The sequence below is a fragment of the Eufriesea mexicana genome, unplaced genomic scaffold (assembly GCF_001483705.2).
Source record: "Eufriesea mexicana isolate 0111107269 unplaced genomic scaffold, ASM148370v2 scaffold10239, whole genome shotgun sequence".
NCBI lineage: Eukaryota > Metazoa > Arthropoda > Insecta > Hymenoptera > Apidae > Eufriesea > Eufriesea mexicana.
Window position 1 is genome coordinate 192,196 of NW_016917908.1, and position 27,324 is coordinate 219,519.

The 27,324-nt window shown below is 35.4% G+C and overlaps 2 protein-coding genes across 7 annotated transcripts; both read left to right on the top strand.

Annotated features, from left to right (window-relative positions):
• Positions 1–372: 372 nt before the first annotated feature.
• Positions 373–4,147, top strand: LOC108553329 (E3 ubiquitin-protein ligase arkadia-A). 6 transcript variants are annotated; one of them, XM_017908191.1, is made up of 13 exons: positions 373–520; positions 1,097–1,281; positions 1,477–1,768; positions 1,833–1,978; positions 2,057–2,226; positions 2,312–2,451; positions 2,519–2,634; positions 2,726–2,849; positions 2,907–3,138; positions 3,263–3,436; positions 3,510–3,695; positions 3,771–3,853; positions 3,966–4,147. In XM_017908191.1, exons 2-13 carry the CDS (start codon positions 1,098–1,100, stop codon positions 4,093–4,095), a joined length of 1,977 nt encoding a protein of 658 aa, XP_017763680.1. In that variant the 5' UTR covers positions 373–520; position 1,097; the 3' UTR covers positions 4,096–4,147. The 6 variants fall into 6 exon arrangements, with proteins under 6 accessions (XP_017763680.1, XP_017763683.1, XP_017763681.1 ...); XM_017908194.1 differs by having other exon boundaries at positions 2,910–3,138; XM_017908192.1 differs by having other exon boundaries at positions 2,315–2,451.
• A 2,824-nt stretch (positions 4,148–6,971) lies between these two features.
• LOC108553330 (organic cation transporter protein) lies at positions 6,972–22,706 on the top strand. Its single transcript, XM_017908198.1, has 8 exons — positions 6,972–7,297; positions 14,328–14,511; positions 15,544–15,802; positions 20,727–21,025; positions 21,204–21,316; positions 21,514–21,728; positions 22,025–22,373; positions 22,526–22,706. Exons 1-8 carry the CDS (start codon positions 6,972–6,974, stop codon positions 22,704–22,706), a joined length of 1,926 nt encoding a protein of 641 aa, XP_017763687.1.
• The last annotated feature ends 4,618 nt before the right edge of the window (positions 22,707–27,324 follow it).

Below are 27,324 nucleotides of genomic sequence, written 5' to 3' on the forward strand. Positions count from 1 at the left end.
CGTCACCAAATCCATTTATTTTAAATAAAAATAGTCAATAAGGAAATTAAAATAATACGATAGGATAATGAAATAAATAAAGTAGAAAAAAAATTAGTATTATATGTATAAATAAGAAATTTATGTTGCAATAATTAGTAACAAACGTAATAGTAGTTTTATAATAAGGAAAGGTAGCAAGCTGCATAATCAACGGAGGCCAGCTAAAATTGAGCGTAGTTAATGAAAGTTACGATTGATGGTATCATAGTTGCCAAATGTAGATTATCGAAAGAAAGTCTACGTAAATCCTTTTTCGATTTTATTGTTATTACTGACATAAGAATTTAATTATACACAAATTTTCATATGGATTGAACAGTTTATTAAAATTCGAAGTGATCTGATTACGAAGTTAATATTGATGCGCATAGGTAGAACGACATAAATGACAGTGATGTATAGAAAATAAATATCTTGATAAAAATGACGTGGTGAAGTGAGCCTTATCGTTTTACAAAACCGTTGAAGGAATTATAAGGTACACAAAAAAAACTCTTTCATAGTTTGTACTACTCCGTTTTGATATCATTTAAAGCACCTATGAAAAAAAATAGTAAAATTTCTTTGAAATGCCGAATGTTTCAAATATAATTTCCAACATAATTCTTGAAAATTACTTCTTAATGTTAAAAAGTTATTTTAATTACATTGCCCCTACATAATACGGAATAATCCTTATTATATATATTATTATGAGTTACATGTCACTAAATAAATTTTCTTATATTGAAGGCTAATACTGTTTAGAATGTACCTTTTTATAAAGGTAAAAGAAAGATCTGTCATTAGGAATAAAAAAAATTATGTATATATTCTTTATTAGAGTATACAATTTTGTAATTTATGTAGTATTTTATTTAATTTAATTATATCATAGTTAAAATTATACTTTATATTTTATAATCAATTATATGCCAGAAGAAAATAAACTTTAAAATATTTTTAATATAAATAAACGTAATAAAAATAATGAGTATATTATTTAAAATTCTGTAATAATATTTTTTTAATGATAATCTGCATAAATGATGCAATATTTAAATTTATCAAACAGGATGGAAGAGAGTACGAGTTCTCAAAATGTTTGGTGCAAAACTAAAGCTGACGAACAAAATAGTTTGTATCATTCAGAATCTATAACTCAATCTATGGAAGCAAATTCTACTTCCTTAGCAGACATATTTGATACAGCATTTACATCTACAGTTGATCCTTCTCCACAACCTAGATTTAATTCAGGTATAGCTGAAATAATAACATAACATATGTATTATAGTTTTTCTTTTTTTTTTGTATTTAATATGCTGATATTAAGTATAACAGTTACTTTTAGGCAAAACAGTTCACTAATTTTATTATGTTACATGTTTAGTAAAGAAAATGTTTATATAAAAAGATTAAGAATAATTTTAATATTTAATTTTTTCATTCTAGCCAACGAAATGGAATATGACCATTTATTTGCAGAAAGTGATGTAGAAGATTTAGATGTGGTACCTATTAATCCTTATGTAAATCCATCTCATCATTCTGGTTCAAACAATAATTTTGTTTTTGGAACTTATTTACGTGGACCTGAAACAGCAGGGGGAATTTTACATGGGCGTGATCCTCCAGTAAAACATAAAAGTAAAAGAAGTGAAGAACGTAAATTATTGAATGATCAACAGCCTGATAATTTGGGTGTAGCTGGACCATCTAGATTATCAGATGGAATTCCCAACAGGTACCAGCTCATAATAAAATTTTTCTTAGTAACTTTTGAGTTTGTTTGCTACTTTTACTTCCAGCACGATTAGATCAACAATTAATGATGGAAATATCTTAAACAGAGTTATGCAAAATATTGAAAATGACACTGCCAATGAAGTCAATACTTTGTACCATTCAGTTTTGCCAAATACAATTACTTCTCAGCAGCATTCTACACATACAAGTATAATATTTTTTCACATTAGTAAATGAATAAAAAATAATAAATAGATATCCTACAGTTTAACTTTATATTGGATAGGAAATGATGATACACCATCAGCACCTGATCTACAATTAGACTGGTCCTCATGTAGCGATGATACTACTAGTAGTATCACTACAAGTAGCGATACTAGTAGTATCACTACAAGTAGTGATGATAAAGATGGCTCAGTTGAAGTTCTTGTTTCAGTAAATCATAATAATAAGGTGAACTAGTTTAATCATGATGTGTACTTTAACATGAGAATTTATATTGAAAGCTTAAAATATAAGATGTAATATATTTTAATAGCAGAATTCTGTGCAAAATAATGAGGAAAGTAATCGTTCAGTCACTGTAGTTGATTTAACTGTGGAGTCAGATGAAGAACACACTCCACCTACTCCAACAACTTCGGAAGTAAATCCGGGGACAACGGATTATGTACATAGGTATGACTAACAAATTCTTTTTGTATATATAACACATTATATGTTGATTTTAATAATTATTTTATAGTGGGAACAATGCTTACTGCATGCATGGTCCACCAAATTATATGTATCATGGATGTATGCATCATAATTGTAGAATTCCAATTCCTGTAATCCCTGTAAGATATAGCCAAATACCAGGTAAAAATATGATAAAAAGATAAAAAAGAAGAATAACCAATATTATTTTTAATGACGTTATTTTCAAGTCTTTTTCTCTTTTTTTCTGTAGATGCTTCTCCAGGAATGTCAAGATCGCGTATGCATCCTATGCATGAAAGACTATGGAGGATGCAACAACGTGTACAGGAAATATATAGGCGGAGTCTGCATCGAAGAGTCTCTATTAATCACCCGTTAGTATTATGATAAATATTTGAAATTTTACGACGTACATTAATTTTTATGTTTAGTAGTACGATTTCGTGCAATCCACATATGCATCAAGCAACTCAACATATGTGTAATAATGGAAATGCTGATCCTGTGAATAACCGTTGTAACGGTTCGGAAAATATGACGTTTGTAGAAAACTATTTTCCATCTCCAATTTTACCACCACCACAACAACCTACTGTTTATAGTCATCCAGAGGCTAGAAGGCCACCAAGTGTTAGCCCGCCTTATCCTGCACAATCTGTGATGGTAACACATGGAAAAATAGAATTATATAATTTGAGTGTTACATGAATTTCTATTTTCTTTCTGACGTCTTTTTTGGGAGGAATATTGAATATTTATGTAATCTTATATTCTTTTATATATTCAGGAAAATCCTTTGAGTGGTGTAGAAATGGAACCAGCACCGCCAGTTATGCTGCCTTCAACGCCAGTTCATCCTTATGTACATCATATGTATCATCATTATGGTCCCCATCGAAGACCACCCGGCCCGCAACATAGACACCACATCCATATCAATTGGTTACGACATGTTCATTTGGTACGCATTTGAATACAATGCTTTCAATCGTATAAACTTTTGTATATGCAATGTATACATCTGTTTCATACAGCAAGGATCTGGTGGTCACGATATGATGCCATTTTCATCTTTGGGTTTGTTACATCCAACGTTTCATGTGTCGGCGCAACTTCAAAATTATATGCGTCTTGTAGATCTACGACGCATGGCTCATATTAGTTGTGGAGCAACACAGGAGTCAATTGAAAGTCATACATTCCGCCACAAGTACAAACGGGTAATGAATTACATTTATGCATATGTTCACAATCGTATTATACTTACTTCAACTTAATATTTTATTGTTTTATAGGAGAAAAAAGTCGAAAATAGTGAAGATGCTGTTGAAAAATGTACTATATGTTTATCTGAATTTGAAGACTGTGAAAGTGTCAGGTACAAATTAATTTTGATATACAATCATAATTTGTTATAATATTATTATATTCAATTATCATATTCAATAATTATTTTATATTAATGATATCTTTATAACATTTTTATATAGGAGGCTTCCATGTATGCATTTATTTCACATAGACTGTGTCGATCAGTGGTTATGTACTAATAAACGCTGTCCTATATGTCGAGTGGATATTGAAACTTTTCTACACAAGGAGCTTGAAAGCACTGCATAGTTTAAGGTCGATTTTAACCATCTGTTTTCGTTTTTAAGTATAATCAGGTAATATTCACATCTAAATATTTTAAAAGATCCTATTCATGAGTAAACCTTTTTCTGACACTGCTATGAATGTTGATGTAAAAAATTTTACTGTGAATAATCAAAATATCGATAACAGAATAGAACTAAGTTCCTGGAGTTGTAGGAGAGATTTGTTTGATTTATTATCTTTATATCCATGTCATGGGTATTAATAATAGTGTACATAAAAAAATGTTAGGTTTGTTTATTACGTGTTATTATATTAATAAAACATGTATTTTGTCCGATAATTTATCATGTATGTAATACTTCGGATGACATCAAATTGTTAGATTATATCAAATAATTGAAGTGATACATGTCTTCGCGTTTCTTACTGTACTTTTTTATTATGTGTCACCTAAAAAAGAAATTTTAATTATTAATAACAGTCAATACAATAAATTTTTTAAATTAGAACAGAAACAAATGTACTCTAATAACAATTATGCAAAAATATATTATTTCTGTGTTATAGTAATTCTTTACTGGGTGCTATATTGATATAAATTTTATATACACTAATCATACTTTAATGAATTTGTGAGAAAAGTTAAAGTTTTCATATTGAGCGATACTTTGAGGCTATGTAATACTTTTCGTAAGTTTTTTTTAATAAAACTATACTCGAATAAATCTTTATTAATAATTTTTTATTTTTCATTAAAATATACCATCATATTAAAAAGAATATCAGTGACCTTGAAGTTTCGTTGAAAAGAAAAAGAAAAAAAAAATGATTTTGGAAACTTTTTTGTTATTAAACAATTTCATTTCCATATTATTTTGTTAGTATTATTACTGATAACAAAAATATGTATTTTAATTGATCAACTTAAATGAAACACCCTGTATAATATTCAAATAAATTATTCTTATTATGTCTAATGCGCAATAACAATAATTATTACTATCCTTTTTCATACAAATATCGACACTATGACGGCATTCGAAATTTATTTTCAAGCTCGAGTGCCGTTATAATAACGACACGCTTTTATCATGTTTATACATATATGATTTTGTAACTGAAAAGTATTGTAAATGTCTGTTATCCTTTAATTTAAAATATGTTTACTTCTAGTTAATTCATTGTTTACTGATATATCGATTATTAATGATTATGTACATATATGTAATAATATGTGAAAATGACCATTTTATATAAATTTAGTTTGATCTAGTTAGTTAACTTATTTGGAAATAATATTTCCGTAGTATTTTGCATCTAACACGTTTACTGTTTTTCAATTATTTTTATCAGAAATTTCTCATCTACCCTCGCTTTTAGGAACGCTTTCTTAATCTAACGGATTTCATTAAATAAACCAACATCAATTTCGTAGTCTTAGGCTGATAATACTGGTTGTAGAAGCGACAAAAGCGCATCACGCGGGTGTCACACTTGTACGAACCATTTTTATTTCTATAATGCATAAAACAGCAGGAAAGGAAAACAGCGTTGAAGAAAAAGAATCAACGTCAATGGGCGTAAGACCATGTCTTTTACAAACAAAAAAGCGTCACTTTAGATGTATATAATCGTGCGAATCGTGTGAGTCAGTCGGTTATTTACCTTTTCTTTATTAAAATCGCAGCCATCGGAAGATAAACGCGAGAACTTGTTACGAGAAGGACGATTTTGAATACTTAGAAGTTACGTAACCTCTTTCATCAGCGATATCTCTGATACAAAATTTAATCAAGAAAGATCTGCATTTTAATAAGATTATAACTGGTTAAAGATATATTTTCAAGCTGCTTAAACTTTTCCATATAAATATTGTATGGTAAAGACATGACAAGATCATGTTTATTGACTTTTTAACTACGATGTTATTTGTTTTGATATCCGAAAGATAATCTGTTAAAAACAAAGATAAAGTCTTCTGAAATCAGGCGATTAATTTAAAAAATTCGTAATTAATACTATGACAATGGATATTTCCTAAATATCGCAGAGGGTGACAAAAACATATATTTAACCCCAAAATTAAGGATGATGATTCAAGTTTTGATTCAAGATTTAAAATAAGGTAAATTCAAGAATTATCCCTCTATAATAATGGTATAACCTAACATGTTCTTTCCTTGTGATCTTAATATCCATTCGTTACTAATTGATACGTGTCATTAAACGTACCCCTGAACCTTCCAGTTTTATCCAGTTGTCTCCTTGATTCCTGACAATTAATGGAATGCGTCTGGTGAAACGAAAAAATGAAGCAAGCCTGTGTTTCAATCATCGTTACGACCGCTTTCTGGGAGAGTGCGAAAGAAATTAGTCGAAGACCAACGACGAGGATGATTTACGCGATCCCCGCTCTGTTCAATGCTACTTGCAGAGCATTGAATTCTGCTTGCACATGGAAAAGAGAGGGAGTACCACTCGGTCGGTGGCTATATAGCCAGCTACAGGACTGATCGTTTCAGTTCTGAACTCTTCGGTCAGGATTTGTCCACTTTTTTTTTCACCTTCCTCTTTACGACTAGGATTAGCCTGACTAACCTAACTTTGTCGCGGTTTTTAGGATTTTGTAACGGATTCGCGCGATGTCGACAGTAAGCAGAGACCACGTGACCGATTCGCGCCTGTGAAAATCGCAGTTCAAACAATCGACTCTTTAATAAGTTTAAACGAGTCATAAACGCCAAGAAACATACGAGGCTATGCATTTGGGAACCTAAGCAGTTTTAATTTTTCGATCCTCTTGCACGAATCACGAGACGACCTGGTGAATTCGATGAGGAATAGGTGATCGAGTTTAAGTGACGATTGTTTTCATTGGAGATACGATAATCGAGAAGATGCCACCCCAGGAAAAGTTCGAAACGCCTGTGCACCTGAATGACGATCGAGATAGCAGCGTGGCGAATTGCCAGAACTCGATGAACCTCCGAGTTCCAGAGGCTGATAGGAGAAGCGTCAAAGAGGAAACGAAAGATGTGGATTTCGACGATTTGTTACCCTATGTCGGGGAATTTGGCCTTTATCAGAAGATATTGTTCGTTCTGATGATCCCTTTCGCTTCGTTCGTCGCGTGGGTTTACTTCTCGCAGATCTTCATCACCCTGATACCGGATGAGTACTGGTGCCGGGTACCGGAACTGGAGAACCTTACAGTCGGCGAAAGGTGCGTGAAATATTTCATTTCTACTCAAGATCGGATGGAACTGAAGGATGGGATTAAAATCTGAGATAAGAGTTCGTTTAGCTTCAAGTTAGGTCTTATCTAACGTTATTGTTGCACCAGGCTTTAATAGATAACAGATAAGTCGAGGTATCAAAAGTAAGAAAAGTGGTTCATTGGTTGTCAATTGATTAAAAGTGTAAATAATATACTATCGATTACGACGTGTCTCACAGGACTTAAAGATCTTAAAAGGTAGTCGGCTAGAATTTCGTTACTTGAGAAGACTCTTTGGTTATAGAACCTGTTGAGATGAAAGTAATCGATGGTGGTACCTGTACCAATTTAAAATTAATACCAGAATTAGTAGGAAACTCGATGTAGATATAATCGCAAGAAAGATTCTAAATTGTTGATCGATAGTCCTGTATATATAGATCGATGAAAGACATTTATCATCACGGAAGCTTTAAAATATGTGCCTCGATTGGCCCAAATTATTTGTTCGATGATTCGATAACTTTTCATTGGAGATAAATATCGTAGATAAAAATCGAGATGGTAATCGCGAAGATTGATCTATCGTTCCATTTTCTTTGCTTCGATATCGATATCGTTCACATAAATAAATAAACGCTGAAGATCTCGAATTATTTCCTAAAATATTTTATCATTCACAAGCGTAGACATGACTGAGAAGATTCTCCTAAATTCATCGATCAATCGTAGAATTCTCTTTAATGAATCAAAAATTAGATTCAATGATCTTTTTTACATAATTTTTTTGCAAAATTCGATTCGAGACTTTCTTTTACGATCGTCTCTCTGATACAGCTCCGATAGGCACCTTTCATTTACGAGGTGTGATAATTTTGTTAGATAACAATGTTGGTACTTGTCACAAACGTTTATATGCCACTTGTGCCAGAATCGTTCCATTGTTTGTAAGCAATAATTACAGAACAACGGGGACCTTGTTACTTCGATCCCACGGAATCGCGTGGAAAACGATGAATCAGTCTTCTGTGTCGTGTTTCATACGGTGTTTGCTTAATCTTTATACAAAATAAACGTTTTTATAATTCTAGACAATCTCTTTTTGTTTTTGATTTTCATTCGAAGATAAAGAACAATTTGTTCGAAACATTTCGCGAGATCAATATTCTAATACAAATACGATCTATGGATCTATGGATTGGTCCGAGAATAGGACGAATTTTTCTTTTCTTTGTGATATACGGTTATTAAAGTCTTTAAGTATGTACAGTACAATTAACAGGAGAACAAAAATGTTTAACAGGAGTCCTTAAACGTATAAATATAGGAAATATTGAATAGTTCAATATTATAAATTAATTATAGATTCTGAACCAGAGTACGCGTAGACTGCACTTTGAAGTTCAGGGGTAGATGCATTTATTGCAAAATGGGGAACTAGTAAGCTGTGAGAACTTGTTACTCGTTAGTCTATGTTATAGGAAATAAATATAGAAATAGGGGCAGAGAAGAAACGTAAATGTCGTCGATTCGACGTAGACGATACTGACGAAAAAAGCAACAAGATTGCATGCTCTTCGAGTACACGTGTTCGATCGCATTGATCGGTAAAAAATGCCATGAATAGTTATCATCGATACTTAATACCTTTTTGTAATTCAAGGATAGATCATCACGCGTACAAGCGTCTCGATGATCTCGATAATCTCGATGACTGCTTTCTGAATGAACGTATCGACCAGTTGCTACTAAAATTATACACGGCGGCTACTTTTTGTTCTGATAACGTGAAGTCGCATTCATTGAGAAATTCGAACGTCTGTAAGTACGATGGAATATATTCTGCTATATTTCCTTGTAATTCGTCATTAGCTCACCGTGTATGGAGTCAATTATCTCAGCCTTCGAGCATCGTTTAGAGGACTGATTATTCGCTCTTTATATTTCCACGGTACATCCGACAAAGCGGAATTAAATTGGTTTTGAAAATAATGAAAAATATCTTTGGACACTGCTCGATGAGAAATTAATCGTTCGAACTGTTCCTGTACGAGAAAAGAAAAATTAATTGCTATTTTACATTAAGAATATCGAAATCATTTTTCGGCTAAATTAGTGCACTGTCACATAGTACATAAATATACACAGACAAGTACGATTATACATTATAATCGGTTCATCTCGATAGAAATCAACGTCAAGATTCATCCGAGTTGAAAGATACGTTTATATATACAATTCGAATACAATATAGCAATAGCAAAAGGATGGAAACTTGCTGATATAGCATGCACGATAGCCCTAGAATGAAACCAAACTTTCAAATCCCTACCTATTGAACTTTCAGCCGTCGAAGTAACAGCAAAGGAACTATAAGAACTATCCAAATCGAAACTTAACTCCTTCACCGTAGCACGCGAGCGATTTCTCAATCGTTCTCCGATTTCGACGACTTCGATCCTGACGAAACACCATGGCTATCGCGATCGCTGCGACTGCGAACCGGGACAATATCGACGCAAAAGACGACGGCACAAATGTGTCAGCGGGGAAGGAAAACACGTGGAAATGTCCGATTGCGAAACGTTTCCCAAGGTGTAACTGGATTGCACCTTTGTTTGGTTATGAACGGAGTCGCGAGTAGGTTAACAACCTGCGGTGTTATTCAAATAATGCAGCGGCTGGGGCAGTCGGTAGCAGGTCGTAAAAGTCTCAATAAAATATGTTCCAACTGGTGAACGTGTGTTACTGGTGAGACAAGCACCTCGTTTTATTTCTGTCTGCGTGTTTTCCCTTCCCGCCCCGTTAGAAAATGATCCGTTGCATAATGGAAGCTGTTGCTTTATCAGTTATCATACACGAATGATGAAACAAGAGGATCTTGTTCCTCGCAGTGTGTTCATTTCCCTGCAAACTTGCCGTTCGTCTCGCGATTCTTTCTTGACGTCAGCTTCTCCTCCCCGTGTGAATTGCTACTGGTGATTAGAAGATTATTCTAATTATTCTAAAGAAGATTATTCTAAATTAGAAGATTCTTCGTAAGACGAGTCTCGAAATGAAAAGATACGAGAAATTCGTTCGAAATTCATTCGTTTAGAATGGCTCAGGTTTGGTATTTGCAGATATCAGGTTCTGTTTCATCGAAAGCGAGGAAGGGTGAGAACTTTGGGTCAGGGAAGAGTGGATTTTTGGTTCATATTAAGGATTCGGAGACTTTGTAGAATGGATGATGATCAGAGGGATCTTCTCATGTTCTGTATTTGATAAATACGTAAAGAAAATAGAAATAAATGCACGAATTGGATTTACGATGAAGATAATAGTATAGTATATCAAGAATATAATATATTTAGGAAAATTATCAAGTTGATTAAATACTTAAAATTAAAATTGTATGCCTGACTTAGCTGAAACGTAGAGCGATTCGAAAGTTATGTTCCTTTGTGTGTCTTTCAATCATTGTTTCATATGATTAAGACTAGAATTTCGTAGGTTTTGGAAAGTTGGAGTTTCCTAGTGACTTGGAAAAAACGTAGAATACGAAGTATGTGAAAAGGATGTACTGTATGGTTTGAGTAAAGTGCTATGAGTTTAAAAAAAAAAATTCCGTTGATAAAAATGTTTTAAAAAGGTCTATGAAAAATAATCCGCGAAGGTTACACGGGAAGAATAAACAAAATGCTTGAAGAATCTGCTTAACGTGCTGAAAGATTTATCCAATGAAGCACTTTACATATATCAATCGAGTAAAAAGAATTTTTATAATATCTTCAAAACGGTTGCTAAAAACCATATAATTTTTTATATACTTTTTGATATAATGTATTTCTTTGTGAGATATTAAGTTGAATTTCAATTTCTTTAAAAGATTGTGTACTTACTTTGTGTCAATATTTAAAGGAATAGTAGATAAGTCGTGACTCACCCTATGTATCAGGGTGGTCAATAAGTAGTGTTACAATTTTATATTAAAAATGATTTTATTATCTTTTACCAACTCAATATTACAATCATAACTATATATTTCGTATATTACGAATAAAATTAGGAAAAATTAGGAAAGTGGATAAAGCTAGGATCACCCGAAGTAAACTTAAGTGTACTTAAGTTATGAGAGGGGGTAAAAATTGCTCCACGTCTGAAACAATAGGACAGCAATTTTGCAAAAGCAAAGTCATTAATTGACAATGATCATAGTACCAAGTAAAGTTCGAAATTTAATTTCAATTTTTCCAATTTTATATTACATTACGATCATAAAACTACAGCGATCTTGATCTTTCCCAATAACGAAAAGTGCATCATTGTCTGCCAGACAATGCGTAGAAATTACATTTGGCAATCTCCTGAAACACAATACCTGGATAGACTTGCCAAATTAACCTTCGGTGGTGTTCAAGTGAACGTCTAGAAACGATAACTTTTCCATCCGACGTGCATAAATGTTCCTATTGCATCACGATTCGTTATTAAGACGTTTCCCAAGAGCCTAAGGATGCTGTGTTGCAACGATGCTCGCATAGTAACCCCCTCTGAATAAAAATTCTTATTTATCGTATCCGCGAACGCGTTGAACCTTCGCGCGAAACAATGAGAGCGTGAACTCGAAAAAATGGCGCCAGAGCACGTAACATTCGGCGCGATATCGTTGATTGCTCGCCCGACGAGCACCGTGGAGACTTTCGCGCAAAGGCATTCGCACCGGTGACAATTATGTCAAAGCGTCGACGATGGAACGTACTCCGATGATGCAATTAAAATTTCAATGAAACTGGACGCGCGCTAACGGCTTGCTTGCTCTCGTTTAAACTTTCGCGCCACTGTTGACCGTACGAACAAATGTAACGCGAGTAACCCATGTCAAGTTATATTTTTATTTCTTCATTCTTTTATTTCTCTCCCATCCAAGAGACATTCGTTAGTCTCCATTTGGAACGATTTATCGAGTAATAAAGAATTAAAAGTTACGACTTAAATTCTTGGATATCGGGGTCCAAGAGGGTATCAGTAATCATTTTAGCGGTATTTAATTATCATGGACGAAGAAATTACGTGGATAAATAAATTAAATTTATTAGACAGTTTTCGGTTGTTGCAATAAAAAATGACCAGAGTTAAAGCAGTAGCGAATAATATCTTTCAATAAATAACGATGACATTAATTTTCTTCGTTGCGACATTTATTCTGCTCATCATCTCGAGTTAGAAATTCTCTTACCAGCGAATTCAGGTTGAAAAATGTAGCGTATGTTTGCATAATGTAATCGACGTTTTCGTTCGTTCACTTTTCACTCAAAGGTCAGCCGACGCTGGTGATTAATCATATTGCTATGAGGTATGATTACACGTGAATGACATTAATATCGTGAATACCTTTCTTGACAGTGGTATCCATTGAATGTACAGTCGATTTTCCAGAGAGAAATTCCGCGATCACGTTCTATTCGATACGATGCGTTTAAATCTTTAGTATGTCTGAAAATTGGGCGCCATTTTGGTTGCGTGGCACAAATTTAAATGGCGGTAAGCCGTAACTACGATGGACTATTTAGCGAAGACGATAAAACTTAATAACGTTCAAGAAACATTCTCAAAAATTCTGTAATATTCGTAGGTAAAGCACGAAGAAATTATTTATCACTTGCTTTATCACTTGCTTGCAATAGAAAAATGACTGGAATCCAAAGCTTCGTTACGGTGATTCAACGATCGATAGTTCTCTATTTCTGATAAACTATTCGACGATAGTTACGACCGAAACTATTGACACGTATGGGTGAGGATGACATCGTAGATTATGTAACAAAATTAATGGAAGCTTCATTGTCTATTATGGTTATCGATGTTTATCTGTTATATAATTATACACCGATATTCTACTCGTTAATTACTCTTCACTTCTAAATAATAGAGCAACGAATAGATAATTAAAACTGGAGATAAATTTTCGGGATACTTTTCGGGATAAATATCGAGACGTTCTTCGATGATATAGACATCGTTTCGATACAGTACAAGAGATTCGGGTTAATTTGATTCATACAGCGTCAGTCATCGTGACATCGACTTCCTATTTTGCTACACAAAGAGCGTTAAAAATGAAGACACATGCGTAATTACTGTCAGCAAATTATCTTGATAACGTTAATTATTAATAAAGTGATTTCGAAATTCGCTGACGATCGCGAGCCAGTTCTCGCGGCTATTCAATATGACTATGTAAATTAACCATATACCCACGAACTATCTTCCAATACGTCTTCCGTTGTTAGGTTAAATTAGATTCAGCGAGATAGATTAGCAGAAACTTTTTTCTTCGCAATTTTCATTTATAATTTCGATTAATCGATAATCTCATTAACATAACATCGATCATTCGACTTCCTTTCATCGTTCCATTGTTTATCTCAAGGAATTCACACGAAGGCTTTTCCAATAACGAAAAGAAAGAATAATAAAATTAATAGAAAATTGAGTGAAAAATTTTAGAAACACGGAAAAGCCTTAAAAACGAATATATATTTAACGAATTAATTTTTATAGCTATTATAGAAAATAATATTTTTCCTGCCAATAAAATTCCAATGAAACGCGTTTCGTTAACCCCATATACCACGATAACTCACGTATCTTTCACGTTAAACCCCATAAAGATGAATTACATTCGTATTAGATTAGAATTATATTCAATCCATTATAACATACGCAAATTTTAAATAAATCCTAAAAATTTGCTAATTTATTGCGGATAAAATAGGTATATACTGGCTTATTGAAATTAAATAACTTCACGATGCACAGCTTTTTATAATTAAATCGTAGTTTATTAAAATCCAATAGTTCCATGGATTAAAGGATCATCTTGTTTCATCGACGACTATGTCGATGGAAAATCATTTAAAAAGTTTTAATCCGTCGACCTTTCGATAGAATCTCAAAAACATTGTTAATTACCCATCTGTCAGGATGTCCATCAGCATCGAAGATCCTGGACCAGTCTACAGAACCAGTCTACACTCTCTTCTGCTCGTTTCAGGCTCTCGCTGGCCATACCCGTAGACCGCGAAGGTTACTCGAAATGCAGCATGTACGATGTAAATTACACGGAGATCCTGCTAAATGGAAGCCACGTGCCGGACCCATTGTGGCCGACGAAAGCTTGCCAACATGGATGGGAGTTTAATTACAGCATCGTCCCTTATGCAACTGTGGCGACCGAGGTGAGACACGTTCGATCCGTACAACTTCCTCTTCTTCGTCATTGTCTATTCCTTTCTTCTATTTATTCTCGCCATTTTCGCAATTCAGCGAAGAGCTAAACCGAATACACGGACGACGAGCTATATTATATATAATAATATAAATAATATAAATAATATATAATAAATAATAATTTATAAATAATATGTAATATATATAATGTTATATTATATCGCGTAGATATTCGTGAAATAATTTTTCGAAACATCAGTGGACGATCTTGAATTACGAAAACGAATATTTTCGTGAATTCTTGAAGTCCAGTGTTTCCAAAAAATTTCGATAAAAGAATCTCGAGCTTTGGAAATTAATAACGTGGAATTTGATAAAATGGGATTTCCTGAAATGATATACGATCGATCGTCAAGACACGGTGTAATTTTGAAAAGATTTCTGGCAATATTGGCACAGGATACTAAATCATAAAGAGGAATAACGAGAAAATGAATAATTTATTCCGAATACGAAGACTTTTTAAAACTCGATATTATCTTTCACCGAGTTGCAGTCGAGTAAATGTTTGCAAAACGATTTTCAAAAGTTACCTCGTCGCTGAAGATCGTGAAACTCGAGGAGGAAGTTTACAGTCTGCACCTAGTGGGATTGCAGGACGAAGCTTCGAAATATTATTTGTCGAAACGTAAATCTACCCCACTGAAATTTAATCAATGTTCCCGACTGTCCTGCGAGACTGTTCCATCGACATCGATGAACTTCGCATTGTACGAAGGGAAGGAAACTTTTCCTGCAGGGGTTCCAAGCGCCCGGAAGACGCAACGATTTTCACGCGAGAACGCGCAGTATCTCTCCCCTTTCCCCTTCTTTCGCTTTGGAGACGGGAAAAACGAGGAAAAGCGGAAGAAACGCGTTTCATTAGGAATCCTGAAGCATCGCCGAGAAATTCTTTCGATCGAAACTGCAAGTTCCCTGCTATTTCCTACCGTGCTTTCGTCACCGGAAGTAGATCATTCTACCGAAGTCCTCTGTTGCAGCTAGAATGGGTTTGTCAGTACGACGCTTTGCCAACTGTGGCACAGAGTATATTCTTCATTGGGGCTATCTTCGGGGGATTGATCTTTGGATGGATCGCTGACCAATATGGAAGAATACCAGCCTTGATTGGATCTAATCTAATGGGCTTTCTCGCTGGGGTTGCCACTGCGTTCACCACTACCTTCTGGCAGTTCGCATTGTGTCGCTTCTTTGTTGGATTTGCCTTCGACAATTGCTTCACCATGATGTACATATTGGGTAATTATTATATTTCATTTTCGCCTTTCAATTTTTCCATTACTGCCAAAGTTCGTAGTTCTGCAAGTTCCTGGGACAGACTCTGAAGCTTGCTGTATATTTGGAGAGAATGAAACAGGATTTCTGATATTTTCGAGATGAGAGGTACTAAAATTGAAGCAATCGAACGGTAATTGCTATAATGTACCACCATCGCGATCTCTCTATTATGCTTGATTTATATCTGACCTTTCTTCAAGTACGTGCTTTCGAATCCTTCTGGGTTCGCAATATCGCGCACATAGCTGTGCGACAATCGACTAATGCAGTTGAGAACTATTCGAAGTTACCACGTCACTGAGATACATATGAATATGCATGAGGTCGTAAATTTCTGCTTTTTAACTGCACAGTTTAGATCGTGTCAAACTTCGTTACTTTCTAACCGCGGTTTGTATCAGGAAGCGTCACCTGTTTAACGAAGCTTTTAAACGAGCGAATATTTTTATTCTGTTACGTTCGTATCGTTTGAAAGTAGCTCGATACGATTTTCTCGCACGCAAGTGGTTTCGAAACGAGTCGAATCTAAGTTCGCGTAATGATAGATTAATTAGAGATTTGGCAACAGAATTACGGTGCATATTTAATGCACGAGATACATTGATTACGAAAGTTACTTGGCGTGAAATTTTGTAAAGCAGGTAGACTTCGGATTTAAAGCGTATTATAATTCTTCCTTTTCACAAGCAGGCGAAATTATGTACGCTTGATTGGCAAAAATTTCGCTCGGTTACCAAATAAGTGCAATACATGGAACTTTTCATAAACTCGCTCTTTCATGCAGAAAGTGAACGTAGCCGGCAAGTAATCCTTTAACGCTTTCACGACTAGGAACGCATGTACAGGTTTCAAACGATTGCTGGATATGGTACAAGAACATATATCTAACCTACACCTTACGTTATCGAGTAACTTCTAACGTGTCTCTGATACTTAAAACTGTCTCGGTTAAAATTCCAATAAATCTCATTGTCCAAGTGGAACATTTAAATCACTCGATATACGCGCATAATTTATACCGACATTTTATACAAAGCACGTTCAGTATATGATACACCATAGGTATATTACCGCTTGCATAATCATCTGGAATTCTGCCCACTTTGTGTCTGCTAGATTTTACTATCCAGATCTCTACTATATCCAGTAACTTTTAAATCTGGGTTCGCGGAATGTTACCGATATTAATTTAAATTTAACTCAATTTTTATTTTGTCTGTCAGAAATATTAGACAGCCATGTCTTCTATTTTATATATAAATATTTTATATATAAATTATTAGCAACCTTTGTAAAAGTTTCACGAGTTTGAGACTTCCTCGAGAGTCACATTAAGCATCTAAAAGAATCACATTTGTTAAATATTGGTATTTTATTATTTCACAGTATCTTATTATATACGAAATATACATAAAATTCTCAAAAATCTCATCGGTTAAACGTTCAGATATATTCAAAACTACAAACCCCAGAACGATCGTTAATGTTTCAAAGAGAAGGTGTTTAAACAACCCCTATCTCTACCTTAGTATCTAAAACGGAGCTTCCAGGTGGAAGCTATCGATCCATGTAAAATCAACACCATTTCGATGTAAATTCGAGGGTAGAGGTTCATCAGACGAGTCATTGAAATGGGCTCTCCTGATCGAATAGCAAGGCGTTCTAGACAGCATTCCAGCAGTGAAAATCGAGACCAACGAAACCCGGGTGACGTGCATTAACCGTGACTCGATGACTCAAGTCGAGGTTGGAAAAATTTACGACCTGCTACGAAAACTGGGTCAAGTTGACGAGATTCGCGTGCAGGTCGGGCTCGTTGATCGCTGTTCAGATTTCTTAATTGTCAAGGTCGTTCGATGATCGCTCGCCAATGATGCATCGAGGCGCTGGTCTGGAACGAAGAGGATCGATCCGCGAGAATGTCGATCATATGCTAATCGGTGAGAAAACAGAATGTAGTTGCAATCGAGATAAGCTCGGTTATTTATTCGCCCCGCATACGTAACGCGTTACATCATCGGCAGTGATTAACTAAATCATGATAAAGTAAAGAGACTTCTGAGATATCAAAATTCTTAGCTGATCTCCCTTTCAAAATTTTGCAGTTCCTGGAAACAATTTCGCGAATTTACAACAAAATTCTCCATAAACGTGGTCCTTATTCCTCGTTTCCTGTGTGTATATTGACTCCAAAGGAAAACGTATTTGTACATAGATGCTTATTTACCTGCAGAAGCGAAGTCGACAGTTTCAAATATAGCAGCAGTCGAGAATTATATTTCAATTACAGAGTGTATTTCGAATTTTCAATGCGAAATTGCGACAATAGAAGGTACGAGATATAGGTTATGTAAACTAGTGAACTTTATGCCAAACAAAATGGCCGATGCCCCGAAGCGGAGCTTCGCTATCAACTAGCTGCATCCAACATCGAACATTTTAATCTTCTTCGTATTTCACACCACTCCTACGATTCTCCAATAAATCTGCAAATATCTCGCACGATATTTCTTCTCGCTCCACCATTTTTACTCATCATCCACTCTCCTTCCTTCCTCCGTTAACGTAGAAGTCCTCGCAGCGAGTCCTCGTGAAATACCGATCTCTAACTCGCTGCTTGATATCATCAACGCGAATCCTTCTTTCACTCGTAATTTATTATCCACGTGGGAAACCATTCGACCGGCTCGTTAAAACAGTAAAATTTCAATGAACTGTCGGTTTGGCGCGCGAGTCGCGGTTGATTAAATAAAGCTATCGGCGGAATGTGCAAGGAAGTGTGCAACTGGCGAATCGAGGAGGGAAAGAATGGAGGAAAGAGTGGAAAAAGGAACGAAGAAACAGGACGTTAATCAGTTTCGAAACGTGAACAACGTCCTTGCGTTGGACACAGAGCTCGTGTTGCCGATCGATCCTCCAGCGGACACGCGAGATATCGGCGAGATTATTATTATTAATCCAGTCGTCTGTAATTTATCTTGCCAGCCGTGCACACGGACCTTCGTTTACTGTAAACTGGCCGGTCTTTCGATGGGACGACGATACGGAATTGCACGGTTCCCCGTTGACGGAGAGCTGGAGAACGCCTTGGAGAAAAGCGAATGCTTCTTCCGCGCAGTAATGTTACGTTGGAGGTAGTAAATCTCGATAGACCCGAGCGATGAAACGAGGGAAGGTTCTCCGTTTTTCCATCCCGAGTTTCTATGCGAGCAATATCTGTTCTCTTCTCGAGTATCAGACGCATAGCGGGAAATAATGCTAACGGTGGTGTGAGTGAAGAGTACGAGGTATTTGGAAGATCCCGTAATGGGAGATGATGACTGGTAGATGAAGACATCGGAATTAGAGTTGTTACTCTGTGGAGAGAACAAATCGCGAAGATATCTTGCTAGTTTTATTCCTTATTTGGTGGGTTTGGAAGTGTATCGAGGTTGAGAGATAGTTTGAAGACCGTGTCGAGGATTCGATACGCAGTGTCGTTGATGGGTATTGGCACACCTGCTGGTCTCATATTAAACTTGATTATTGGCCTTGGATATCAGACAGGCGATTAACCGGTCGGAATTTTGTACTCGTGTCAGATAAGGAGCTAAGATATGGGAAATGCTCATGAAAGCTGTTTGCAGTAGTCGAAGGAAGATAATGAATTAATAATTGTGCCCTCGAGGCTCTTTGTTTTAAAATTTATCGAAAAAAATTTGGGCCCAGCCAAGTCTGTATAAAATCGGAATCTGATTCGGTTGAATTATTCGCAAAATTAATGAAATTGATCGACGATAGATTAAATGGCTAATTGATAATACGATTCCAAATGAGACAGCGAGTCTTAATTACTGGAGCAACCGATCTTGAATGCATAATCATGTTTAATGAATCAAGTGATCGTGTTTATGTAAGTCGATCATGACAGTCATTGATGGATCAGCAATTCTGATACGTTTTTTTTATTTAAATGAAAGTTCTTTAGGTTACGAAGGTTGAATATAATTCGAGGAGAGTCATTGCCCCTTTTAACGAGGTCGATTATCCTTTTTCGTTCGCTATTGTGCGCTTAAGGAACTCGCAAGCTATCATGAGAACGTGCAACTCTGTAATTTCGGTGATGATAGTAAATTACGGATTGTCTTTGGGAAGGGTGTAATTTAACCGAGCCAGTTACCAGCACGTATCTTCTGTTAATTGTGACAAGATGGAAGTCTCTCATAATGGAGTTGTACTCAAAGGTAGCTGTAACTTAAATCTTCGTTGATGATAGGCAACATCGATTACTGGAAGATATAGAAGACAAAAGTGGTCTCGAACAATTAAACCGATGATCAAATGATTTTCATAAGTCACGAATCGTAGGCGAAATTAGTGTCTCGTGATCACCTCCGATAGATTGAAAACGCCACTCTAATTCCACAATCATGTGAGAGGACAGGAAACGTCAAGCACGTGGATATTTATCAGCCGTGCACGTCTATTTGTACTTGTCGCAAAATAGGGAGTAATTGTTCTTAATGAAGCAACTGTGTTAGTCATTTAATGGTGTCTGGGTTCTAATCAGGAATCGTCTTCAATTAGTCTGAATTAGTGGCCTGTTATAATTGCCATTGAGGTTTTTCCTTATCAAAATCGTGATGTCTCAACCAATTTTTAGCGTTCAAATCGCGAATTTTTATTTTAAATTCTTTTCTTTTTTCTTCCTATCACGCGACTCTATTTTCTGCGTTTGTATGTCGAAGCATAGCGAATCAAAATGGCAGATGTTCGTGTCGAATAAATCAATGTTTCTATCCTTTCTATCTATTTATCGTATCTATAACTCATATTATTTCATTATTTCTACGTCAGTTATCGATCTTACGAATAATGTACCTAAATACCAAGTTTTTTATTTCAGTATTAGAATACGTCGGACCAAAATGGCGAACATTCGTGGCGAACATGTCGATAGCCATGTTCTTCACATTCGCGACCTGCGTTCTACCATGGATCGCGTATTTTTTGGCGGATTGGAGGATGACGTGCATCGCTACCTCGGTCCCTCTTGTCCTTGCCGTGGCAACGCCATGGTTGATACCGGAAAGCGCCCGATGGCTGGTGAGCCAAGGTCAGGTGGACAAGGCTATCGAGATTCTGGGCAAGTTCGAGAAAATAAACGGCACTAAGGTTCCTGATGACGTCTACAAACAGTTCCGGGTAAACAAATCGATTTCTCAATCCTTCTACGATCGACTTATATTTCGTGCAAAAATAACTCGCGAAACGAAGTGAAACTTCGTAAGCAAGCAGCTAAATACCTCGAAGAAACTATGTAACGTTTGTTTCGCAAGAAACAAAGGCATAAACGTTAACGAGCTATGATTTACGACAACAGGAGACCTGTGCTAGGATATGCAAAGAGGAAGAGGCGGACAAGACTTATTCCGTGTTGGATTTATTCAGAACCCCACGACTGAGGAATATCACCGTTCTGTTTATCGTAATTTGGTACGTAATGTTCTCCAACGGATACCAAGAAACTTCGACGTAAAATTGAAATCGTGTCCTTCTGATAATTTATGAATTTTTTGTTGTACGTGGAATAAATATTTCTCGTTGGATCCAATGTTATTAATATAAGGCATTCGTGTTTCGCGTGAAATAACACGTTCGTTTTATCGTATCAAATTTTTTCTGTAACGCAGGATGGCGATTTCTTTGGTGTTCGATGGGCACGTACGAAATGTCGATAATTTAGGTTTGAACGTGTTTATCACATTCACGATTGCTGCAGCAACCGAGCTGCCTGCTGACACGTTCCTCACGATTGTTCTTGATCGATGGGGTAGAAGATGGCTGGCCTGCGGGTCCCTTGTCATTTCCGGTATCTTCAGTATCTGGGCCTCTGCAGTCTCCAATAGTTCGTACATCTCGTTTTTCATATTTATTCCTATGGGTTCTCTTATTATTAATTAATTCATAAGTTTCACATTTATCTCGAAAATTATATAACCTTCGTAAACATATTATAACCATTTATAATAACAATTTATCGATCTCAGTTTTACATGTTAGGAGATGGACGTGATATATGGTATACTTTACCGAGTCATTATTTTATTATACATTTTAATGTCTCAAGTATTATTTCTTGTATCTCTCATAGTATAATACTATGCATTTGATTATTGCTCTAACTTTTGAAATTTCTTTCAGATATTTACACAGCCACTTTGGCAATTCTGGGTCGATTTTGGATAAACATTTCTTACAACATTGGCCTGCAGTATGCGGCTGAAGTGTTGCCAACTGTAGTTAGGGCTCAGGGTGTAGCTTTGATACACATAATGGGATACGTTGCTAGTATTCTCGCGCCGTTTGTGGTGTATCTCGATGTCGTTTCACCGATTTTACCTCTGCTCGTGTTGGGGATACTTGGAATCATGGGCGGTCTTGTGACTCTGTTTCTACCGGAAACGCTGAATCAAGATCTTCCTCAGACGCTGCAGGACGGGGAGGACTTCGGCAAGGATCAGAAGATGTGGGAAGCTCCTTGTTTCGGAAGGTAAAATCACGTTAAAGTGATTTGAGATCCTAGAAGACCCTTCTTTCATTTAATTTAAATCAATTTAGATAAGAAAAATTTAATTTATATTAAATTAGATAGGAAGAGAAGTATAATCGAATTGAAAGATTAAGTCGAACATTTCTCCACAGGAAACGCGATGACGAGGAAGTACCACCGGTTGCCATGTTCAGATCCTTCTCAAGATACAGCGCGAGGAACTCGATGAGAGCTTCTCTCCGTGGCGAAACTCTAAAGAGCAGTATGATACGAAGATCAAGCATGAAATCGAAGAAAAGCGGGAATTCGACCACAGAGGTGGAAAGATTGTAGCTAAATATTCACCATGAAGTGTCTGTCACGTTGATCTCGTGCGAAGAATCCTTAGTCTTCCATAACCGTGCGATACTAGCGTGAAATAAGTTACCAAATGAAGTAATCTCAAACTTCTGAGCCTTTATTATTCATTGTCATAATTAATTTCCAATTGGTCGATCAGCGATGATCTGCGAAGCTGTAATAGCTAAAAGAATAAGAATAAGAGAATTATAATGGAATAAGTATGCAGATCAATAGTTTATCTGAATGACGAACTCGTAGGTAGTTTAGGAGAATGATCAGTTGCTTCCTTATATTTTGTTCGTGTAATTGGAAGTTTTCTTTCTTAATCTTTTAATCTCCGTGTGTTATTAATTAGCGAAATTCTGTCATTCGGTGGTTTAGTTAAGATGAAAATAACTTGGCCAACGTGGTGTATAACCACGAATTTTGTATATAAATGTAAAAATGTCCAGGTCGATGTTAGAAGTCGCTGAGATTTCGAATGAGGCGTCACGCGATTGAGACATGTATTTTTATTTCAGTGTAAAGTGTAAAGCATTCGTAGGTATTTTGTAATAAAACCAAGCCCAAGATCACCGGATTCAGATAATATTTTTATAACACTTGGACCCTGGTGGATTGAATTGATTGTATGCATAAGAACAAGCATTATCGTTTTAGCGATTGCGTGTCTCCATTATTCCACATACTATTCATACAACTATATGAAATTATTGTTGCAACGATACTATCCCATATTCTTTTATATGTCATATTCTTTTTCGATTAATGATAGAAAAATTGTAGACACAAATTCTTAAAAAAAAGAAAGTAGGAGATATCTTCAAGATTTCCACAAAGTTTAAAATATGGAATATTAATCTAGGTATTTCAAATAAAATTGACTTAAATATTTTAACAGTTCATCCAAAAATAATATTCCAAAATCGGTCCACGTTCGGAGAAGAATCTCGTAAATAAAAGTTATTCCTTCTCGCTCGAATTTTTGTTTACATTCGTGAATGAAATTCAGTTTTCCATTAGATACTAGTGCTTATTATTAGTATAAAACGTGAAAGAATTTTTAAGTCGTTCGATATTACCGACTTTTTATTCGGCAATGCGTTGTCATTTACGTAGATAAAATAGCACCGATTTTCTAGAAGTTATTGGGAAATATTTTAGGTGGATTCTTCAGGTTTATGAATATTACTGTCTTCTACTAGTTGTGTATATATTTTAGCGTTGATTTTACTAGAAATTACCAGAAGACTTTTCACTTTTATAAATATATGCAACTTATCAACTACCAATTTGTATTTTCTTGATATTAGTAACGGTAAGTGTTTAAAAGAGTTATGCACATATTGTAATATTGATTTCACTAGAAGTTACCAGGAGACTTGTTACATCTATGAATATTGCAATTTCTCAACCTCAATTAAAAATCTTAAAGACTTCTAATTTAATCTTAATTGTATTAAGCTATAACGTTATTACCGTAAAAATTAAGCACCATTTAATTTGTTATTTTCGTACAGTACAGTACAGTAGAGTACAATACAGTACAATCCAGTAAAAAATGTAATTTTAATTCTTAAAACCTTTTTATTTATATCAACTCCTTTTTGTCATTAAAGATTTCTATGTTAATTTTAATTTTATTAATTTACAACACTTTTATCGTGGAGATTAAGTACTTTTCAATTTGCTATTTTCATAACAGAAACATATTTGTAATTGCTCTTTTGTAATTAAATATGAGTCACTGTTTGATACTCTACATCGATACTTTAGTACATAGCTATTTCAAAAATGAAGTACCTTCCCGCGACAACGGTGCATAGCTTGCGCAGGCGCAACCAACTTCTAGTCGCCGCCAAAACGAACGTACCGGTAACACGTGGCGGAATATTTTCACGCGTGAAAGTGAAACTTTCGATATCGGTACAAAACGATTCGTGCAGTAGAGTTATTAACGAGTGATGCGATTAATGCTGTAATCGCGGTAATATAGATTCGAGGACAATTATGGGCAGTATCAGCTATTATATCGTAATGTTAAAATTGTAGGTTACGTTTGCAACATTGTCGCGATATTTACCAGTGAGCGAAACCACAAGATTAAGAAATTAACAGAACTTTAACAAAATCAAGACATCTAACGTTTGTTCATCACATGTGGGACGAAGTGAGGTTATAATAGTGCATATACAAAAGTGACATGTGCGACATAAAGTGCCGGGAGTGAATATCCGGGAGTGTAATACATCAGCTTTGTCAGCAATAGATTCTAGATTTCAATTGTTCGTAGGGATATTAGATCACCATTACTCTGAATAGGCAGCTTTTAATAGTTTTCCTAATTTTTTTTAGATATTGACGATGCAAATGTAAAATAACGTGGCGGGAGTACAAATAGTATAAAGGTCCTTACGAAATTACATATTATCGATGGCAGATTCCAAACTTCGATTAGCCATTGTGATCTTTGCTTGACATAGATTGGTAAAGGCAGTTTCCTAATTGTCCTGCATAATTATTTCTTCATTTTAAACGTTCTATTCTAAAATAAATTGACGGAAGGCAAGCAATTGTTACAAGGTGTTGTCTAGTTACATGCTATCGTTTATATATTTGAAATTTCGGATTTGGAATAGGTTTCTTCTACACTACTCGACCGGATACGCTTTTCTTTACATAGTATATCAATTTTTACTATTTTAACCGGTCATTGTCGAAATTAAGCGACGGAAGAACGAGTGTGTGACAGGTCGTGTTGCGCTGTTATATTTACTCCCATATGATCTTGACATTAGGTTTTTAGATTAGGTTTTATCCATATAACAGCGTAGACAAGATTCTTTTCTAACGGGATTGAATATTTTTTAACGGTTTCAGGCGTGCGTTTACCAAAAATAAGGCTGAAAGTGACCGTAGCAGTGAAATAGTGCTGCAAAATTGACTTTTTTGGTTTCTATCTTCGAAATTAGGCTCTCGACCCCGGTTTTTTTCATTTATCCGCGTAGAGTGAATTATTCGTTAACGGGATTGGATATTTTTTTTGCGTTTCGAGTCTGCGTTTTCTTAAAACAGTGCCGAATGTGTCAGTGGGTGACAGGCCGTGCTGCGCAGTTTTCGTTTTTGGTTTCTATCTTCAAAATTAGGCTTTCGACTCAGATTTTTTTCATTTATCCGTGTAGAGTGAATTTTTCCTTAACGGGATCGGATATTTTTTTTGCGTTTCGAGTGTGCGTTTTCTTAAAATAGTGCCGAAAGTGTCAATGGCTCTCAGATCGTGCTGCGTAGTTTACTTTTTTGGTTTCTATCTTCAAAATTAGGCTTTCGACTCAGGTTTTTTTCATTTATCCGTGTAGAGTGAATTTTTCCTTAACGGGATTGGATATTTTTTTGCGTTTCGAGTGTGCGTTTTCTTAAAATAGTGCCGAAAGTGTCAATGGCTCTCAGATCGTGCTGCGTAGTTTACTTTTTTGGTTTCTATCTTCAAAATTAGGCTTTCGACTCAGGTTTTTTTCATTTATCCGCGTAAAGTGAATTATTCCTTAACGGGATTAGATATTTTTTATTCGTTTCGAGCGTGCGTTTTCTTAAAATAGTGCCCAATGTGTCAGTGGGTGACAGGTCGTGGTGCGCAGTTTTCGTTTTTGGTTTCTATCTTCAAAATTAGGCTTTCGACTCAGGTTTTTTTTATTTATTCGTTTAGAGTGCATTTTTCCTTAACGGGATTGGATATTTTTTTTGCGTTTCGAGTGTGCGTTTTCGAGAAATAGAGCCGAATGTGTCACTGGCTTTGAAATAGTGCTGCGTAATAGTCTTTTTTGGTTTCTATTTTTTGAATTAGGCTTTTTGAATCTGATTTTTCCACATATTCGCGTAGAGTGATTTTTTCTTTAATGGGATTGGATATTTTTTTTCGGTTTCGAGCGTGCATTTTCGAAAAATAGTGCCTAATGTGTCAGTGGCCGTGAAATCGTGCTGCGCAATAGAATTCTTTGGCTTCTATTTCCGAAATTATTCTTTTTAATTAGCTTTGTCCTATATATCAGTGTAGAGTGGAATTTTCTCTAACGGGATTGGATATTTTTTTCCGGTTTCGAGCTTGCGTTTTCGAACAATAGTGCCGAATGTGTCAGTGGCTGTGAAATCGTGCTGGGTAATAGAGCTTTTTCTTTTCTATTTCCGAAATTAGGCTTCTTGATTAGGTTTGTGCTATATGTCAGTGTAGAGTCGAATTTTTTTTAACAGAATTGGATATTTTTTTCCGGTTTTGAGAGTGCGTTTTCGAAAAATAGTGCCGAATGTGTCAGTAGCTCTGAAATCGTGCCACGTAATAGACTTTTTTTTCTTCTATCTTCAAAATTGGGCTTTTTGATTAGGTTTGTTCTATACATCAGTTTAGAGTGAAATTTTCTCTAACTGGATTGATAATTTTTTTTCAGTTCATTTTAGGTTACGTTCCTGTGGTTTAATTGCTGTGGCTAATGCTGGAGAAGATGACAATGATTCCCAATTCTTCTTTACTCTTGGTTCTCAATTAGATTTGCAGAATGGACATTCAATTTTTGGTTATGTTACTGTAGAACTATATATTACATGCTTGAACTTGAAG

What these genes read in the sequence shown, in the direction of transcription:
- LOC108553329 (XM_017908191.1), top strand. Translation starts at nt 1,098, where the DNA reads ATGGAAGAGAGTACGAGTTCTCAAAATGTTTGGTGCAAAACTAAAGCT. An exon ending in ACAACCTAGATTTAATTCAG is followed by an intron (nt 1,282 to 1,476) that starts GTATAGCTGAAA and finishes TTTTCATTCTAG; the next exon opens with CCAACGAAATGGAATATGAC. An exon ending in ATCCTGCACAATCTGTGATG is followed by an intron (nt 3,139 to 3,262) that starts GTAACACATGGA and finishes TTATATATTCAG; the next exon opens with GAAAATCCTTTGAGTGGTGT.
- LOC108553330 (XM_017908198.1), top strand. Translation starts at nt 6,972, where the DNA reads ATGCCACCCCAGGAAAAGTTCGAAACGCCTGTGCACCTGAATGACGAT. An exon ending in CACCATGATGTACATATTGG is followed by an intron (nt 15,803 to 20,726) that starts GTAATTATTATA and finishes TTTTTATTTCAG; the next exon opens with TATTAGAATACGTCGGACCA. An exon ending in ACGTCTACAAACAGTTCCGG is followed by an intron (nt 21,026 to 21,203) that starts GTAAACAAATCG and finishes TTACGACAACAG; the next exon opens with GAGACCTGTGCTAGGATATG.